Source organism: Motacilla alba, chromosome 17 (genome assembly GCF_015832195.1).
Source record: "Motacilla alba alba isolate MOTALB_02 chromosome 17, Motacilla_alba_V1.0_pri, whole genome shotgun sequence".
NCBI lineage: Eukaryota > Metazoa > Chordata > Aves > Passeriformes > Motacillidae > Motacilla > Motacilla alba.
This window is the reverse complement of record NC_052032.1, coordinates 9,399,299-9,418,769: the sequence shown is the minus strand read 5'-3', so window position 1 is coordinate 9,418,769 and position 19,471 is coordinate 9,399,299. Positions and strand designations below refer to the sequence as shown.

The 19,471-nt window shown below is 48.4% G+C and overlaps 1 protein-coding gene across 1 annotated transcript in view; it reads right to left on the bottom strand.

The window, feature by feature from the left end:
• LOC119709136 (DAB2 interacting protein) overlaps positions 1–19,471 on the bottom strand; it is a 129,301-nt gene that overhangs the window by 85,336 nt on the left and 24,494 nt on the right. Inside the window, 1 exon segment of the mRNA XM_038156523.1 lies at positions 10,947–11,065. Coding sequence (XP_038012451.1) covers positions 10,947–11,065 — 119 coding nt within the window.

Genomic DNA, 19,471 nt, shown 5'->3' with positions numbered 1-19,471 from the left:
TGTTATTTTATATCTCATTCCTCGGTGTGCTGCTGACTCCAGATGCCTTCATTTGGACAAAAGGATGTGTTCCTCTGACACCAGCAGGGATGAGGAGTCCCAGGGATGGAAAGGGATGCTGGAGGAAAGGCAGCAGCTCATGATGTGCCTGGGCTGAGGGCACGGAGCCCTGGAGCCTCTGTCCCCGCGGGAGCCCTGGAGCCTCTGTCCCCATGGGAGCCCTGGAGCCTCTGTCCCCATGGGAGCCCTGGAGCCTCTGTCCCTGCGGGAGCCCTGGAAATTCTGTCCCCACGGGAGCCCTGGAGCCTCTGGCCCCATGGGAGCCCTGGAGCCTCTGTGCCCATAGGAGCCCTGGAGCCTCTGTCCCTGTGGGAGCCCTGGAGCCTCTGTCCCCGCGGGAGCCCTGGAGCCTCGGTCCCTGTGGGAGCCCTGGAGCTCTGTCCCCATGGGAGCCCTGGAGCCTCGGTCCCTGTTGCTCACAGATGCTCAGAACAGACTTGCCAGGGCTTTCAAGGTGTGGAAAAGATGTTTCTTCCAACCACATAATGCTGTACATGAGCAAACACACTGAGTAGGGAATGGCTCAAAGTGATAAAAACCAGGGAAAACAATTCAAGAGCAGTGTCTTCAGCTGGAAAAGACAAGGAGACCCAAATAACACGTGGTAGAATCAGGAATGGATTGCCTGTTCCTATTTACTGCCTTTTCTAAAGTGGCCAATGAATAGGTAAGAAAGATGAAAGACAATGGACTTCATTAGATTGAAACTCTAGTGCTATAAATGATGTATCAGACAGTGTCTGTCTGTGGCACTCATTGGTACGAGATGCAATTGAGACCAAAACCTTCACACCACTCAAGCAGCATTATTGTTATTTTTTAAGACAATGGAACTTCTTCTGACGTTCAGAAGAGAGAACACAGCTCCCAGTGCAGGGAATGACAGGGAGCTGGCCCTGCCTCATGGGCCACCCCTTGGACATGCTGGAGTCCCTGTGCTCCTCCCTCCCTGCTAGCAGTGTGTACCTGAGGGGGTGTGGAGGCTCTGCTGCTGTGTGAGAGGTTGGGACTGTGATTAATAAAGTGAGGGAGAGCCTCAACATGAGTGACTTTATCTAACGAGGGTGAGACACCCCGTACAGAGAGAGCTTCAGCTATAAAGGCATCAAGGCAAACTTCTCTCAAGTGTGTGTCAGAGCAGGTACACGAGGGCCATGATAATGAAAAAAAAGACAAATAATTCTCTGCCCTTTTCCTGCAGGCTTCACTCAAGGACTGGAATTGCTCTCTGAATACATATCACAGAGCTGCCAACAGACTTGGGAGGCAGCAGTGTTATACAAAGATCAGAAGCCACGCTTAAGAGATGAGAGTTAAAAAAAGAATCCAATGCTGCAGCCAGCTGATGATTCTTCCTATCTTATATCTTCTGTTAGAGCATGTTTAAACAGAATCCAAATTATTACCTGCTCTATAGGGCTCAAATGCCCGTGCAAATGAAGTTGGGAGTAACTAGTTAGAGGGAGAAGGATTGAGGAGATTAACGTGAGCTACACTCACTTCCCTAGATGGCTCAGAGAGCTTATAGCAGAATTGGGATGCTGGAAAGCAATTAAAAGAACTAACTTAAATAAATCTCTAGTGCTGAAGGTTTGCCAGCATATACCTCTAAATTCTCCTCTGATGCAAGCAGGCCCCTTCCTCCAGGGATGTTCTAACAAGCTCTCAGACATCGGGATAATTATTGCAGAGTGTGACCCAGACTGTGGTTACTGGTATAATCAAAAAAACCCTCGAGGTTTCTAAATCAGACACAGTCTCCCTGGTGGAGCAGAGTTCCCAACTCTTGCTAACTGTTGTGATGACTAAACTTCCACTGCCACTGTCTGTGAGCGGGACAGCCCTGGTGGGCCGGGGGTGGCCTTGGGGCTGCTCACCCTGACAGGTGTCCCTTCTCCCAGAGAGGATTCCTGGCAAGGAGCGGCAAGGGGAGACGAGAGATAAGGGCTCACAGAACCACAGAATGTCCTGAGCTGGAAGGGACCCACAAGGATCATCCAGTCCAACCCCAGCCCTGCACAGACACCCCAGCAATCCCACCCTGTGTGTGAGAGCAGTGTCCAAACACTGCTGGAGCTCTGGCAGCCTTGGGGCTGTGCCCATTCCCTGGAGGAGCCTATTCAGTGCCCCACCACCCTCTGGGGGAAGAAGCTTTTCCTGAAATCCAGCCTGAATCTTCCCTGGCAGAGCTTAGCGCCATTCCCTCAGGATGGAGACAACATCTAAATGCTGGAATTGTGAGGGTAGGACATGGCTGGTGAAGTCCCTGCTCCGGCAGACCAGGCACTGCTGCTCCCTCACACCATTTCCTAAGCAAAACATGTTCCCCTGATATTTCAACTTCCCCAATTGAGTATTTGATCCCTTGGGGAAGCTTAAGGACTGCAGTGGATTTGCTGGTTTCTGGTGCACGGGGAACTTCCACTGCTGGGATGTAAATCCTTGCTTGGTGCTAACACGCAATCTCCAATTTCAGCAAACAGGGAGCAAGGGAAGAAATGAAATACTAATTGCAATCCAAATTGCTCCATCTTCCATCCACCCCCTGCCAACCCTGCTCCCTAATCCATAAGGTCGGAGTGATGATCAGTGAATAATTAATTCAGGGGAGCTGGAGAGGTTCCTGCAGAGCCTCTGTGGGTGAATATCCTGTTCAGGGACAGCACTGGGAGCCTCGGGGTGCCCAGCGCCCTGCAAGGCCCCCGCTGCACTGGCCCTGTGTCACTCAGTGATTACACCTCATTGGAGCAGCCCTGGGTCACCCACACGGCCACTGCACAAACAGCTCCCACTGCCACCTTCCCTGGGAGCACTGGGGAAAGGCAGGAGACGGATCCAGGGAAATCAGGGACACTGCCATGTCATGAGAGAAACCGTTCACACCCTGATGGCACTGGGTGGCTTGCTGCCCAAGGGGATTATGCCCAGGCAGAGGATAAACACCAGACTCCAGGATGAGCAACAACAGCCCCGGGCCCTTCCTTCCAATCCTCAGAGCCAGGCACTGGTAAAAACTCTGCTCTCACCAAAAGAATTTAACAAATAAATCCCTCTCTCTCTCTCCCTGGACTCCCATCACCTAAAGTGCTACTATACAGCAACAAACACATCCCTAATGGAACAAATCTCCCCACACAGCCAGGACAGCAAAATATTAATAATTCAAGGTACATGGAGCTGAGTTACGGAAATCATTTGGGATCTGCTGCAGGCCTGCTCTGCACTGGGATTCCCGCAGAGAGGCAGCGCTGGGGGCTGGGATGGGCACATGGGAAACCCCCCCTGGACTGGGGGGCAGCTTCATCCCAGAGACACCTGTAAACGTGGGCAAAGGGCACAGCCCGATGGAATGGCTCTGCCTTTCTAATTCCTCCTGCATTTCCATCCCTCGGAATGAGGGAATGCCACCCTCCTGCCCATTATCAATCACACACAAGGCATGCCACAGCCCTTTCTCATATAATTACTTATACAACACACGTGGATTAAAGCTAAATTCATATTTCTGGCTTTAGTTCAAATCAGTTCAGTATTTTTAAACAAATTACATTTTAATTCCAGCTAAAATGCATTGGTTTAATTCAATTAAAATCAGTTTCTTCCTTTTTTTTTATCACACCACACCTGAATTGTGTGGAAGAGAGCCTAAGTGAGACATTCTGCAGTTGTACTGAAGATTTGAATTTTCAACACTGCCAACCAGATAAACATCATGATATCACTATCATAAACTATCCATAGGTGAACAAACTACTTGAAATCTCATTAATAACCTTTCCAGAGGCTCTATAGCCTAAGGTTTTATTAAAGAACATGGTAAGGAGGAAGCAGATTTTTTCCTCAATCTGGTTTTTCCTTCCCTCTGAGCTGATGGATGAACTTGACAGAGTTATTTGCTACTCACAAGTCCTGAGCATCATTACAGGCAGCGCTCTGTACGAGTCAGAGCCAGCAGTGACTCCAGCTCCAGCTGCTGCCTCCAGCTACAATCAGTGGATTTCAGGGCCTGAGCACTGCAATAAGAGCTGGGATAACAAGGAACACACGTCAAACCTCGGCGTCTCCCAGCTCTGAACAAAGGCTTGGAACCCTTCCCCACCTCACTTCCACGCTCACTTGCAACTCTTTATCCCTCACACAGATTTTCCTGTCGAGGTCTTGCAAGGTTTCAATAAAGAACAGAGAGGAAGTTGGTTTGAGAAGATTTTAAAAACATTCCTTCCTTCCTTCCTTCCAAGAGAGAAAACCATTTATTGCTAAAACTAATTGCCACTAGAAATGACAGAGTAGAGGACAGCAAAGTCTGAGCCAACGTGCAATGGATCTCTCCTAGGAGATGGGAAATTCCAGGGAAGATGGAAGTTGGAGGCAGATGCCAGTTGGACATCCCTCTCCCAGGGCCACACAGCACGAGGGGCAGAAACTGAGAGGACAGTCACATCCCATCAAACACAGCTGCACATGCCAGAAACAGGGAAAGTCCCTGTTCTGCCATCTTCCCACTTCTCTGCAGCTACTGGAGCTGGTTCAGTGCCCCAACCAAACAGAAAATCACCCCTTAAATCATCATTTCCCATGGAATCCACTTGCTGCCCTTCCCGAGATCGTGTGATGGGAAGGGGAACATGAGGGCAGGGAGCAATGGGCTGGGGAGAGCAGGACTGCTCCTCTCAGTGTACCAGTGACGGTTTCATCAGGAGCAGTTTTCACTGCATGCCAGAATCACAGAATCCCAGGCTGGTTTGGGTTGGAAGGGACCCTAAAGCTCATCTCATTCCACCTCCTTCCACAGACCAGGCTGCTCAGGGCTGTGGGAGGTGTCCTTGCCCACAGCAGGGAGATCTTTCAGCCTGGAACAGAAGTATCTCAGTATCTATTGTAAAGAGATGATAATTAGAAAAGCAGAGAAGAGTCTAGAAGGAACAGAAAGCATCCTCTGGTAGAAAAGCTGCAGTGATGGCATTTTCTTTCTCTTTTTTTCCTTTGAGGTTATTGACATGAAGAGTAATGCTAATGTAATTGCACTGAAATTCATGCACATGAAAACCTCACCAGGGCAAAGTCAGAATAAATGGTCTGTTTGGAAACAAAATGTGGATGCAATGGAGTAGCAGGATCTGTCTTCCACCTGAAGAGTATCACGACACCAGGGGCCGCAGCGCAGCGGAACTGTCCCCCTGGCTCAGTCTGTGCTCCAGGGACACCAGCGGAGCTCTCTGCTTGTACCCTGAGGTGTGAGCTGCTGCAGCACCACCTCCCAGCTGCCAGGCAGTGGCCACACGAGTCAATAATGTGCATTCAGGCTGGGAGGCAGCAAAAGGAAAGCGAGCATCCTCGTATCCATGAATCAACCTGCTCCTCGGCCGCGCAGACAGTGCCTCGCGATTGTCGGCATTTCCCAAACATCCCTCATGTGCTAACCATCTGCAGCTGGAATACAATGCTTTGATTACAAACGTCAAAAAGATAGAGCAGAAAATTAACTTCTCCTTATTTAGTAGGTTTGCAGAAATGTGGCTTCACGCTACACTAATTCAGTGCCCTCGGTATGAAAACTCCCCATTACGATGTCTCGTCAAATTAGAGCCGACGATCCAACGATGTCATCTCTCTCCTCACACAACGCTCTATTTTGTAATTAAGCAGGACAGGGAAACAATGGCCTCGCGTATAGAGAAAAGGTCAGGGATGCAAAACATATTTTTGCAAGCTAATTGTAAGATGCATGAAGCCAATTATCCCAGCAGTGCTGCATATGCCGGAGCAGGAAGGATTTTCTAATTTTGCTCGGTGACTCCGAGGCGAGGCAACGCGCCGGCTGCACCCCGTGGGCACGGGGCTGTCAGGAAGCAGCGAGTGCAGGACTGGGAAAAAGGCTGTGAAAATTCTGCCATGATTCTATGATTCTATGAAAATCATTCCAGCCTCTTAGTCCTTCCCCTGATGTTTATTATGACATGAAGAATTACCGGGAGCTAATGCAGTCTTTACTGAAAGCTTTAGGCATGACCTCCTGTTCAATTAGGAAGCTGGTTTGGATGTGTAGGATAAAGGAAAGTGTTTCTGTATCCTTTGAGAATGGGAATGCATCTACCTCAGGCAGCCTCTGACACAAGTTCAGAGATATCTGCAAAAGTCAAATTAACAGGAGGAACAGTTGGGACCTTGCTGCTGCCTTGGGAGATGCTGAAAGGCCCCACATTGCTTTCAACCCATCTCTGTCCCTCTTGGAGTTATTACGATTCTCTCAATGCCTTCCAGCAAAGTCCTTTCAAAATGCCCTCTTTCCATTAACAACATTCTCCTTTTTAAAATGTCTAAACTTCCTGATACCATGAGAAGAAGATGAGGAACATCACAGTTTATGGAGAGAAATGGTAATTTCTTCCTGCATCTCTCCTTCAAAGCAGCTCTGTCTGATTTTACTCCAGCCTCTTAACACAGCCACTAATTAGAGACCAGTAATTAACTTTCTGGTTCAAGAAATATTTTGCAAAGGAACCCCATTAAAAGGCTGATTTGTTTATTCCAGGACAAAGCAGCCTTGGTATAAATGCAGGGCCTGCATGAGGCCAGTCTGAATTCTGAGACTGTCCTTGAATCTTGATTTTTCTGCTGAAATCTGTTCCCTGATGTGGGGGGAGTGAGGACAGGCAGCACCCCCGGCATGAATGACGTGGAATGTCACACGAGGGACTGCTGGATGTGCCTGGCTGTGCAAGATGTTTTATTCTGCATTTCAGTCACTGCTGGATGGTTCCCTAGACAAACCGCACAGTGTTTCCTCAATATCTTCATTACACTCAAAACCACAGCCTGGCTGTGTGTAGTGAGGTGTCAGGGCCACCCTGCTGGGGGTTCCCTCTGCTGTAGGTTTCCCTGCTCAGCCAGCTTCCCTAGATAATACCATTTAAGCAGGAGCCAGAAGAGGCAGCAGCTCTCCAGCACTTGCTCACACAGATCTGCAAGCCCTCCGTGGTTCTGGGGTCTGCCAGTGTCCTACTTCTGCAGGGTGAGTCATTCCTCTTTCCAATTCCAGAGGAAATAGAGCAACTTCCTCCTTCACCACGCAGCACTCACCAGATTCTCAGCAAACTTGACCAATTTCACCCTGCCTAAAAATATTTGGCATATCAGGTTTATTGGGAATAAACAAATTAGGTCTCCAAGGACTCCCAAGCTAAGCTTGCTGCAGGAGCAGCATCAGCTCCTGGTGCACCAAAACAAGCTTTGTGCACATGGAAAGCTCCTACAACAGACAGCACGGGCACTAGAGCAAAAACTAAATGTGTTGCAGCACAACTTGTATGATTCCTCTTCCCTCTGGGGGTTAGAAGCCAAAATTTTGGATGGGCTAAAGACAAAAAGGAGTTTAAAGAGGAAGTCTCAGTAGTGCAAGTTGCTGCTGTTATTAATGCAGGGCTGTACCCTTTCCAAGGCTGAGGCTCATTTAACAATCAACCATATGCTCAGGCTTTTGTAGTGCCAATAAAAGCTTAAATAGAATGTTATCTCCTGGAATTATAAAAAACAAAAACAACAACCTTGCAAAATAATCACAAATGTTGGTACTCTAGAGTCCTGTAGCATTAACTGGATTCTAGGTGCACTGAGGAAAGGTGTCTCCAGCACTGATCAGTTCAGGGATTCCATCAGAACACACAGTTACCCAGAGTACCCATTTTTCACCAAATCAAGACTATCTGAATGCACTTGTCCACGCAGTGTTACTGTGGCCCTGCCCTCTCCGTGCTGGTGTAAAATCACCTTTGCCACTACCAGAAAATCATCAGCAATACATCCCCACCAATAATTACCTACTGCAGCAGAACAACCTTCTCTCCCTTCTCTGGCTCTACGCCCCGTGCTCCATGGCCAACCCAGAAATTTTCTCCATCACAAGTTTTGTAGGAGAAATGTGGGTCCAATTAAGAAAAATCCATCTGCCAAATGCTTGATTTGTGGCTGATTCCAGAGGCCACTACAAAGCCAAGCATTCACTGCTCCACGATAAGAACTTAGTGAGCTGCTGTAATAAATCAGGAGGCAGGAGACATTGTTAGCAAAAAGCCACTTCTTGGAACTCTTTTTAGCTCTAACAAGCAAATAACCAGCCAGCAAAGAGAAAGAACACTCGTTCCACAATCCTCCTTTAGATCTCATATTTACATACTCTGATTGTACCACATTAATGCACCTCATACAGAAGGTGAGTTACACTTGCTGTGATTTTGCTTCTTTTACCATCAGCAATTGTATTACTGTTAATGTAACAGGAAAAAACCAGAATGCACAAGACTGGCAAAATTTGGCCAAATCCATCCCTGTGCACCCCACAGTAATTCAGTGAAATATATCTGTTTACATTCTCTGCCCCACACACAAACCACATCCGTGTCATTATCTGCCTGAACATGCATGTGCACAGTTCATGTATTTCAAATATTCATCTGCAGGATAAACAGGACATGCAAGGAAGGGGGAAAAAAGGCACTAAGAGGCAGCAACAGCCCCAATTTAGATACAAAGAAGCCAAGTAACAGAAGCATTTACCATCTACTGTAGCTCAATATTTCAACCTGGAGTGTTTTGACTGAATTTACTGCACTATTCATTTTGCCGTGGCATTCCCACAAAAACTGGCCCACGCTCCAGAACAGAGCACTGTTATAATGGTGACTTCCAGAGCAGAGGAGTGGTTCCTGAACAATCAGCTTCGATACAAGATGGAGTCAAGAATCAAATATTTAAGAGGTGAATATTCCAATACCAAATGCTTCTCTGAACCAGTTCTTGGATTACAAGCAAGAAAAGCACAGCAGCAAATGCACGAGAATGATCTGAGAGACCTGAGCTCTTTCATATACATTGTGCACATACAATGGGATGGGAATGTTCAGAAAGATAAAATTATCTTCTGTAACCAAAGCCTCGCTGCTTGACTGAGAGGCCCAGCTGCTGCTTTGCTTTCACCTTTCTGAGAGCAACAGTCCCTAAGGCCAAGCCCTCCTGCAGAGGACTCCTGCTCACCTGACAGATCTGACACTGCCATGGCAGCGAGGGACCAAGAGCCTGCTGTCAAAAGCCTCTGAGTCCCAGTGTCCTGCAGCTCAGGGATGTCTGTGGATCACAGAGGAAGTGCATTTTTGAGAGATGCCTGCCTTACAGAAGGTCTAGTCTTGGGCATGAGAGGCATAATTCATTTTCAGTTTCTCATACTCAAATAAGCAAATCCTTGGTTATTCGAGGCTGCCAAGTGCCACCTATCCTGTAATCCACCCTTTAAGCTCTACACTGCAAATGCACTCCAGGATTCCCCGAGCCTCTTTAAGGAGAACTTGCAGTACATCTGGGTCTCAGGAAGCACAGCCAGCTCCGGGGCTGCTGTGCTGGGAGGACAGGGAAATTACAAAGCTTAATTTGGGAAAATGACTCTGGCTGCAGGGCTGGCCAGAACAGTTAATTCCCGTGTCCTATCCTGCCAAGTCACAGAACGAAACAAAACTCATCCAGGTAGAAGGGGAACCTTGCCTAATCTGCCTGTTCTTGGAGCAATCAGCAGCACCGTGGGCTCATTCCCGGCCACCCGGCTCTGCTGGCTTCCCTCTGGAACACAGTGCCCTACTTCGAGCGTTTGGGAAAACTGCAGCACAGCAATCAAACCAACTCTGTCTGCCCAGCTAGTAATCCCTGAAATCTTACTGGCACTAACCAGCACAATCATTTCACTTGCAGAATCCAGGAAAAAAAAAAAGCTTAGGAGGCTGCAATTGGTCAGGTAAGGAAAAAATCCAGATTGACAATTGTTGTTTGTGAGCTTCAAAAGCTCACGGCCCCTCCAATGAATAAGTACAGCTAAAACAAAGTAAGTTGTCATTGCTTTTCAAAGTGAAGCATTTACTCAAGTACCATCCTGGTGCATTAAACTGCTCTGCCCTGAACTGGTTACATCAGGGTATGTCCAGCCTGATGGAATTTTCAGACAGACTCTTCCTAGCACTTCAATATTTCACTCCCCAAAATTATTTGTGCAAGGTTGAAAGATCTTCCTTTTGGAAGAAAATCACTGTTTCGTGGTTGGTAAAGGAATCTGTCTTCCCCAACCATGACCTTGATCTGCATGTGAATTTACACATGAATTTACCTTGAGCTGTGCCTGTCTCATGCTCATGCTAACATAATCTACACAGACATAAACGCACACAAATCCACCAAAGAGCTGTTCTACTTTCTAACCAGCTGAAGAATCTCAAAGATCTCATTTCTCTACTCGCAATTTGCTCCAATACTGGCCATCCCACGTGAAATGCTTTATCAGATCCATCTGCACATTCCCTGCAACACATCCCTCCTGGGCTGAGCTCCTGTCATGGCTCGGGCAGAAGCAGCAGCTCCGGCCACACGCCGAGGCTCCATCTCCCTGTAATGTCGGCAGACAAGGCAGGATGGAGACGGCTGCGTGCGAGGGGGAGACAGGGATTTGGGGAGATTACGGCTGTTATTGTTCCACGGTATTGTTCCTACCGTGTGTAACCCAGTTGCGATCGGTGCAGTCCAGTGCGGGAGCATCCCTCCCCTCCCTCCCTCACCTGCATCAGTCGGCTCTGGCTGCTGCATCTCTGTGCTATTTATACGCCGGTGCCTCAATTTAGGATTTATTGAGGAAAAGAAAGCAGAACAGTCTCTGCACCTGGAATTTAACCTGAAAAGGGAGGGCTTGCACCGTACCCTCAACAACAAATTAGAACTACCCCTCTTGCAATTAACCAAGTCTACTTCTATCAGAGATGCAGCCCTTGCTCTGAATAAGATAAGCAAGATCTTAACAAGAGCTGGAAAATCAATATCCTCCTCTCTCCCACACCCTCCGCGAAACGTCCCCTTACCTTTCATGGTCCACGCTCCTGAAGCCAGGTAAAATGTGCCGGAAGCTGCTGTTCCTATCGAGCTTCGGTTGGCTCTTTGTCCTTTTGATGGAGCCTTTAAGCCGACGGCTGAGGAACCCCTGTGGGGTGAGACAAGAATACTAAATTACAAGGCAAGGGGAGCGGGGAGCGGGAGCGGAGCCGCCCGTGCAGCCGGGCACAGCGTCCTCGGCAGCTCCCGCATGAGCGGCGCTGGCAGCGCCTGGCGTCAGCCAACATCTGCTCCCGGCGCTCCCAGGCCGGGCTGCGGCGCGCCAGACTCCCCGAAGCCTCCGTTGCCCTGGCAACCATCAGCTCCCATAAAATTCCCGTCTGAAAGACGAGACTGGCACATCGCGGCTCTGACGGGAGCAGGGGCTGGCCGCGGGTCCGGCCGTCCCAGCCCAGACGCCACCCACGCCGGGCCGGCACACGCGGGCACCGCGGCCCCGTTACCTGCTCCGAGCCGCCCGGGCCCGCGGCCATGCCGGCACGGCCGGGCTCAGCTCCTTCGGGTACGCGGATGGAGCTCCATACGGCCCGGCCGAGCACCGCCCGTGGGCTCGGGGTACGGGCACCACCTTCGGCAAGAGAGAGACCCCGGCTCGCTCCTTCTCCGCCGAGCCTCCTCCCTCGCGGAACATAAGTCACGGCTCCTGGAGAGCTCCACGGCAGAGCCGGCAGCGAACGTTTTAATAGCAAAGCTTCTAATGTGTTATTTGCTTATTGTTAGGAGTTAATGTTCTACATAATCTGAACATTACATTTAATCTCTCCGCTAAATAAGGCAATGAAAGCATTATACTCCTGTGCTGGCCGGCATCTACAGTGTATGAGAATGGTGCGAGAGGGTCAAGCACTTTGGCCGAGGAAGTGGGGGGGCATTTTAAAGAGAAACCAGGATTTTGGGGCAAAGCCTGAAGGCGTGTTCCTTCTATGGACCGTCACACTAAAGAAACAGATCAGCTCCACATCAACAGCTCGGCAAATCCCCGCACAAGTGAGGTTACACCGCTTCCCTTCCCCAGCCCCAGGAAAGGGGAAAGATAGCCACGGAGCAAGCACAGATCCCGACACGTGTGAGGAAGGAAGCCTGAGAGTACCAGAGCAGCATCCCAGCCGTGCCCACAGCGCACCCTCTGCTCCAGGCAGGAGCCTCAGGAGTTTCTCCACTCAGCATACAGGAATGGATCCTTAGCAGCTCACTTTTACAAATGAATACCTTTAATACGTCTTGCAGGGCGATAATCACAGCCTAACTTCTATGGAGCCTGTCATTTGTTCATGCCATTTAAACACTCCTTCCCCACCTCGGATATTCACGGCTCGCATTATGTCTTTCTCAAGCTGCAAAATCTCCCTGGGCACTCTGTGCGGCTCTTATTATGGAAGTGACTTCCCTGTTCGTAAGTGCACCAAGAATTTCAAACATCTAGATAACCAAAGGTGTTTCGCATTTATCAAGTGCCACTTTACTTACAAACGAGGTATGTAACATGCATCTGTGTGGACTGAATATTTCTCCGGGAGCTATTTGCATGACTCAAATAGCAGGAGGTATAACACACAGGCCATCACATTGTACACTCTGTCATACTGCACAAAGCCAACGTGGGAGATAACAAAGGCCTTTTCAAAAGGGTTCCGTCCCTGAGAAATACCTTTAGAGAATTTTATAGTACAGAGAAACATGGCTGTGAAAAGCAAATTTGAGGATTTGCATTATCTAGAGCATTGTTAAGATATTTCCCTCAGTACTCAGACCTTAGCCAGCCTCCTACTCATGGTATCAGCCCCACACTCGTGGTATCAGCGTGGTATCAGCCCCACACTCGTGGTATCAGCGTGGTATCAGCCCCACACTCATGGTATCAGCGTTGTATCAGCCCCACACTCATGGTATCAGCCCCACACTCATGGTATCAGCGTGGTATCAGCCCCACACTCGTGGTATCAGTGTGGTATCAGCCCCACACTCATGGTATCAACGTGGTATCAGCCCCACACTCGTGGTATCAGTGTGGTATCAGCCCCACACTCATGGTATCAGCCCCACACTCGTGGTATCAACGTGGTATCAGCCCCACACTCATGGTATCAGCCCCACACTCGTGGTATCAGTGTGGTATCAGCCCCACACTCATGGTATCAACGTGGTATCAGCCCCACACTCGTGGTATCAGTGTGGTATCAGCCCCACACTCACCCTATCAACTCCCCGTGCTCTTGTTCCTCTGACTGGACCAGCCCTGCTTGCCTCCTGCTATGGACACTGGCCAATATTTGCTGTGAAGGGAAAATCCAAAGTACACGACTGGCCAAACACCTGATACTGCCCTGAACTCTGCTGGTGAGAAGGTTCTGGCCCAGGAATGAGAGATTGGGGTTCCTTTACCACTGCCAGCCCACCCACAAATATGTCCTCGTTTTATCAAGCCCCTTCTTCACTCCAGGAATAGCTTTGAGCTCTGGACAGGGCATTGATAAGCAAAAACCCAAATGCCTTCTACAACCAATGGTGACATTTTTCTTCCTCGACTGTGTATTCCACATCTCCACAAATGTTCCATGATTCATGCAGGATTTGGAAACTAGAATTTAGGGTTGTAGCAAGACATTACTTCTGTTTGCCATTGTTTTTACATTTGTTGCCACCAGAAGGAGATCACACGGAGCCATTTTCCATTTTCATTGCCAGCTTGCTTGGGAGAATGAGATGTCAGAGATTTTAATGCTGATAAATTATGCTGCTATAGTGATACTTTGCACCTCCATAGTGCACACCGGAGATCAGAAAGCCTAATGTGTGAATTAATACCTTCTGTAATTTTTAGGTGGGGTAGGAAAAAAGACAGAAATTTGTCTGTGAAAATACAAGAGAGAGATTCTGACCTGGGGTGTGACCGCCGAGCTTTCCTAGTGAGATCACAGGGACGTGATCCATTTCTTCTTCATTTATGACTTTAAACAACATTTGATTCTGATCTCCAGACAAACAAGGCTAATCCCACCCTCTGAGCATTGCCTGCTCCTCTAGCTGAGCTGCATTCTTGGCAGTTCCAGCAATTAAAGTGCTGCCCTTTGCATGTGTGTTCTTTATACACTCTTGAGTTTATATTGAGAGCTGTCTAGGGCAGAATTGTGTCTTCCTGTGTGTGGGCAGCATTCACCACCAGTAAAAATATCGTAGCAAAGATTAAACTAGTAACTGAGAAAGGTTTCATTCAGAAGGTAATAGTCTCTATGAAATGACAAAAAATAGAAATCTGCAGAGCCCAAGAATCCCTTCAGTTAGAATAAATCTTGAAATACCTTATACAGTGGAAGGAGAGGTAGCAGCTATATAAATTCATCCCTGCACAGCCTAAGGTCTGAGCAAGAGGAGATCTTTTAGGCTCTTTAGAGACAATCATTGTGGTCAGGAGTACGGCCCCATGCACTCCCTGAAAACCCACAGGGCAATGTGGCACAGAACTCCTCAAGCCTGGCAAGAAAAAGGTGTGAACCATGGAATCACAGAGTGGTTTGGCTTGGGAGGACCTTCAACAGCACCCAGTGCCATGGCAGGGACACCTCCCACCATGCCAGGGTGCCCCAAGCCTGGCATCAGGGATCCAGGGATCCAGGGCAGCCACAGCTTCTCTGGGAACACGCAGAGCTCCCAGCGAGCACTGACTTCACTTTCCAAGGGCAAGGGCGTTGCTTTTCTTGCTTTGTTTCTGCTGTTTTGCCTCTGACATCTCCGAGCCCGGAGTACAATCGCTCTAATCACAAGAGCTGACTGAAGTCATAACAAGACACAAAGAACGAGGGCAGAAGAAAACAAAACAAATCCTTTTGAGGAATGGCTTAATCACAGCCACGGCAACTTCAGCTAAAGCAGGATGGCACAATTCAAACCAGCACAATTAAATCTGCTGCGATTTGGGCCCTTTTCTTACATATTTGACAAACCCAAACTCCAATGCCATCATCTCACTGCAGACTGAGGAAGGTGGGACTCTCATTTACATTTTTCTTCCTTATCAAATTTGGCATTTTCAATTGCTCCAGAACCTGGAAATAATCTTGTATTCTATTGTAATGTTTGAATATTTTTGGTGTTATAATATTTTTAAAGCATATGTGCAAACCCATCAGCACCATATGCCTTTGAGATGCAGGAACTGTAGAATTCCACACGCCCTGGGGCAACAAGAAAAAAAACTAGAAAGGAGAGAGAAAAAGGGAGGGGGACAAAACTGAGCAGAGTGTTAATGACAGCAAAATCTGGAGCTCCTGTTTTATTAAACACAAAGAAATGATGCAAGTCTTGTGTCTGGAGCTGACTCCCACACCAATAATGTTCACTCGCAGAGAACCCACAGGATAAAGTTATAAAGGTAAAAATTCAGCACCATGGAAACACAATGGAGATGAAATTTTAAAAATGATATATCAATAAATCAGGCTGGGTGCCTCACGAGCAGCTTTCTGTGGAAAAGTCCTGGCAGCTCCCCGTGTTCTCTAAGCCAGGAAAACAGGGAGAGGCTGGGGCAGAGTAGGGCTCTGGGGGGGCTCTGGGGGGGCTCTGGGAGGGCTCTGGGGGGGCACTGGGATGGTCAGACAGGAGCACAGACACAGACCTGGCTTCTCTTACCCCAAACCCACACAAAACAACCCCCACAGAACTGAACAGATGGGGATATTTTTCTAGTTCTTCCACATCTTTTTGTTCCAGTTCAAGCAAATCTCAGCTCTGGGGGACACGGGAGGACATTGGGAATTTTTTCACTACTCATCATAAGGAAACTGCTATAAATAAGTGTTTGCTGAGAGTACAAGTGTGCAATGCAGCCTTTCATCCCAGGTCTCCATGTGTTCTGCTATGTCAGGGATAAGGTAGAAAACTGGGAGTAAATCTTTTCTACCAGACCCATCCTTGTTCTGGGCTTTACAATTTTTACTTTTTATATTAAACTTAATTTAATTCTGGAATCAGTTTGGGTTTTTTTCTGTTCCTGCACAGCACATGGAAATACCCTCTTATTGAGGCTCCACTGAATGGATAATTAATATTTGTATTTGTGAAACAAGTAGAGCTGTGCCAACACTAAGCATCCTTTTATAGCCATAAATGTTCCAAACAAGTGAGTTTATCCATTTCTACAATTACCAATGTTAGTCCCAGCTTTCAAAATGAAACAGAAATGTTTTTTGGGGAACATCTGATACCATTTGTTATGAGGTAAAGACATCTAAGTGCACATTTTTACCCTTCTCTCTGTAGAACACGACTGCATGGAGCTACCCCAGGAATGCAGAGCCCAAAACAACCCTGAGGCTGAGTTTAGGCCCCATTTGTGTCTCTCAGAAGCCCAAGAATAGAAATAATCCCCCGAGTGGTCCCTGGCACTGCAGCAGGGCAGGAAGGGAATTTCTGTACAGCACTGACCTTTATGGATCAAATATTTTTCATTTGTTCGGTGTTAGAGGCACGGGGCTGGAAGGGTCTGCAGCCCCTCAAACACTTCATCTATCATTTATTTCTGCCAGCTCTTTTTGATTTGAACTTTGGCATTGTAAGCTGCTTTGCCATCCTGCAGCTCTGCTCCTGCCAGGTGGGAGGGAGGGCTCTGTGCAGGTGACTGAGCACACGGCCCCTCTGGAATTCCCTTCCCCACAAAGTGCATTTCCAGGATACACCAGGCCTGCCCGGGGCTGGTTTGAACCTGGGCACATGGGAGGCAAGAGAGCGTCAGCCCTGAGGCTGAAGGCTCCCCCAAACTTATGAGAAGCCTGCAGAAACCTTAGGAAATGGCACTTTTGAAGTTTAGCAGCCAACACCTCCACATTCCGTTTACATGGCAAACCCCAGCTCGCTCTGAAGATTTGCCCAGTGCAATTCCAGGGAAAGGGAAAAGGAGAGCAACAGTCTCCCAAAGCCTGTGGAGCAGGAGAGATGTGAACTTCAAAGGAAAACCAAGAGAGTTTATCCTCTCTGGACCTAGAGGTGCACAGATTAATGCGTGTTCTCCTTCTAAACCCAAGACTCTTTATGTGGGTGCACAGCTCCTCGGTGACTTTTTCTCCCTTTAATGTGATGAATTTCAGGGCTGTTCCCAGTCACCCTGTGAGCCCTAGGGGCAGAAGCAGATCAGAGGATCATGGGATTGTTAAGGTTGGAAAAGACCTCTAACATTACCAAGTCCAGCTATCAACCCAGCAGCACCACCCTGTTCAGCACTGAGCCCCAGGTGCCACATCCACTTCCAGGGATGGTGACTCTCCCACTTCCCTGGGCGGCTCTTCCAGCACTGGACAATCCTTTCCATCAAGAAATTTCTCCTAATATCTCATCTAAACCTCCCCTGATGTCTCACTAGGAGCAAGGAACCACCACTTAGGGTGACTGATGTCACCCTAAAACCTTATTCTAAAGGGATAAGGAAAGGTCCTCTGGGAAAAAGTGTCTTGGAATTAGGCTAAACCCCAAAGGAATCACAAAATAGCTGCAAACCCATTGCATGGCCAGAGGCAACTGGCAAGAAAAACTCCAATGCTGCTGCTCCACACTGTGTGGTCAGACCTGTGCTCTTGTTAGGGGATAAACACGGAGCTGCACGCTCAGGATCACGAGAGGGGCTGTCTGGGAGCCAGGCCGTGGAGCTGCCCCAGAATGTGAGAAGCAGCTCATGTTGTAAGCGCTGCTTAGCAACACTGCCCTGCCACGGCCAGAGATGAATCAGATCTGCAGTGTCATTGCAAACACCCAGCTCAGCCCAGCTGAAAAATCAGATGAAGATGCACTGATGTCCCCCAGGTCACCCAGGGGACAGTGTGGGTCTAGCCAGGTCAGGAAAGCTGGAATTACATCAAACGAGAGGCGCTGGGGGTTAATTATGAATGTGGCAAATCTCACACGTGTGAGTATCAGCAAATCACAGAGAAGCAGCAGGAACAGAACACATTAACACAAAACATCTCATCCCTTTCCCACCTCTGGCCAATAAAGGATTGCTGCTTGAGCTCCATTTTCATAAAGATTTTACCTATCTTGTTGAAACTGCCTTGGTCCCGGGGTCTTCTCCCACCGCCCTGGAGAAAGAACTCCATGGACTGGCAGCTCTCATTTCCGGACATTCTCCCTGATATTTTCAGCTAACTGCTTCCTTGCAGAATCTCACTCTTCCTTTTCTGTTCTGGGAAGATTCCCTTCCCAGCCCTTGGTAAAGTAACAGAAACCTTGGGAAGTCTGGGTCCGGATTCCCCAGTTAGCACTGATGACTTCCCTGGAACACGGACAGGGAACAGGTGGGACATTAATAAAGGATGAAGGAATTCAAGAGTCAGGAAGAGCCCAGATGACAACCACACTTCGACAGTAGTTGTTATTCAGGGATCACTTGGTTCTTCAATTTGGATTCTTTTGTTCTCCTGTTAAAACAAGCCCACACTACTCTGGATTATTTGTTCCCAGCTCTGTAATTATCATACTGTCAACATTTCACATCCCAGCAAGACAGATAAATATTCCTTGGGAAGGTAGGAGAAGGGTAATTGAGCAATCAGGGATGAAAGATGCAGAAACAGAGACACAGGGAGAATGCAAGTAACCTTGAAGAGCAAAGATCCACCCAAAGACAGCAGAACTGGGGACAGCCTGACCCGGGGACACCAAGCAAGGCTGGCACCCGCAGGAGGATTCCAGGGGCATGGAGCAGTTTCCTTGTTTAACAGGCACAACACACTCCCCAGCCCAGGGGACAGTGTGCTGTGTCCAAAACTCTGAAACACCCTGATCCCGGTGCCTTGGGGTTTTGCCAAGGGCTAAGGAGCCCAGGAGCTTCCAAGAGCTGCCCTTTGGAGCTGTTCCTGTGGGGCAGCACTTCAGCTCCTGTGGGTCACTGGGCTCAGTACAGTTACACCAGGCACAAAACCTCTCTAGGAACAGTTGGCATCAACCATGGTGCCCTTCCATTCCAGGAAAAAGGCACTTTTTTGTATAAAGGAGATTCATTTAATTCTTTCCAATCTCAGAAATGAGAATATGCCTTTCAAAGCCAGTCCCCAGGCAGATCCATGCTCCCACAAGCTCACTGTCCGAGGAGGGAGAAAGGAGGGCCGGCTGCTGGAGGTGAGAGAGCAGGTGGGAGCTGCTGTCAGGATGGAAGGGTTGGCAGGCACAGAGCGAGGGTGTGAAGGCAGAGCTGTCCAAGTGATTTGCTACACTGACTATGCCCAGATAAGCTGCAAAGCCAGGATTACTGCTCAAGGGCTCATTCCTCTGCCAGCCCTCCAATCCTGGTGAAACAGGTATCAGAGCTCCCCAGGATGAGCAATGAACACACAGGGGAGAGGGGAAAACCATCCCCATAAATCTCTTTACATTACTGCTCCCTTTTAAAGTCCACCTTTGGGTACGATGCAGAGTAAACTGGGTCATGAGTGTGTTTCATCCCTGCTTTCCCTACTTTGATCTATGGTCTTGGAGCTGCCCATGGATGTCCTGCTGTGTCAGGCACCTC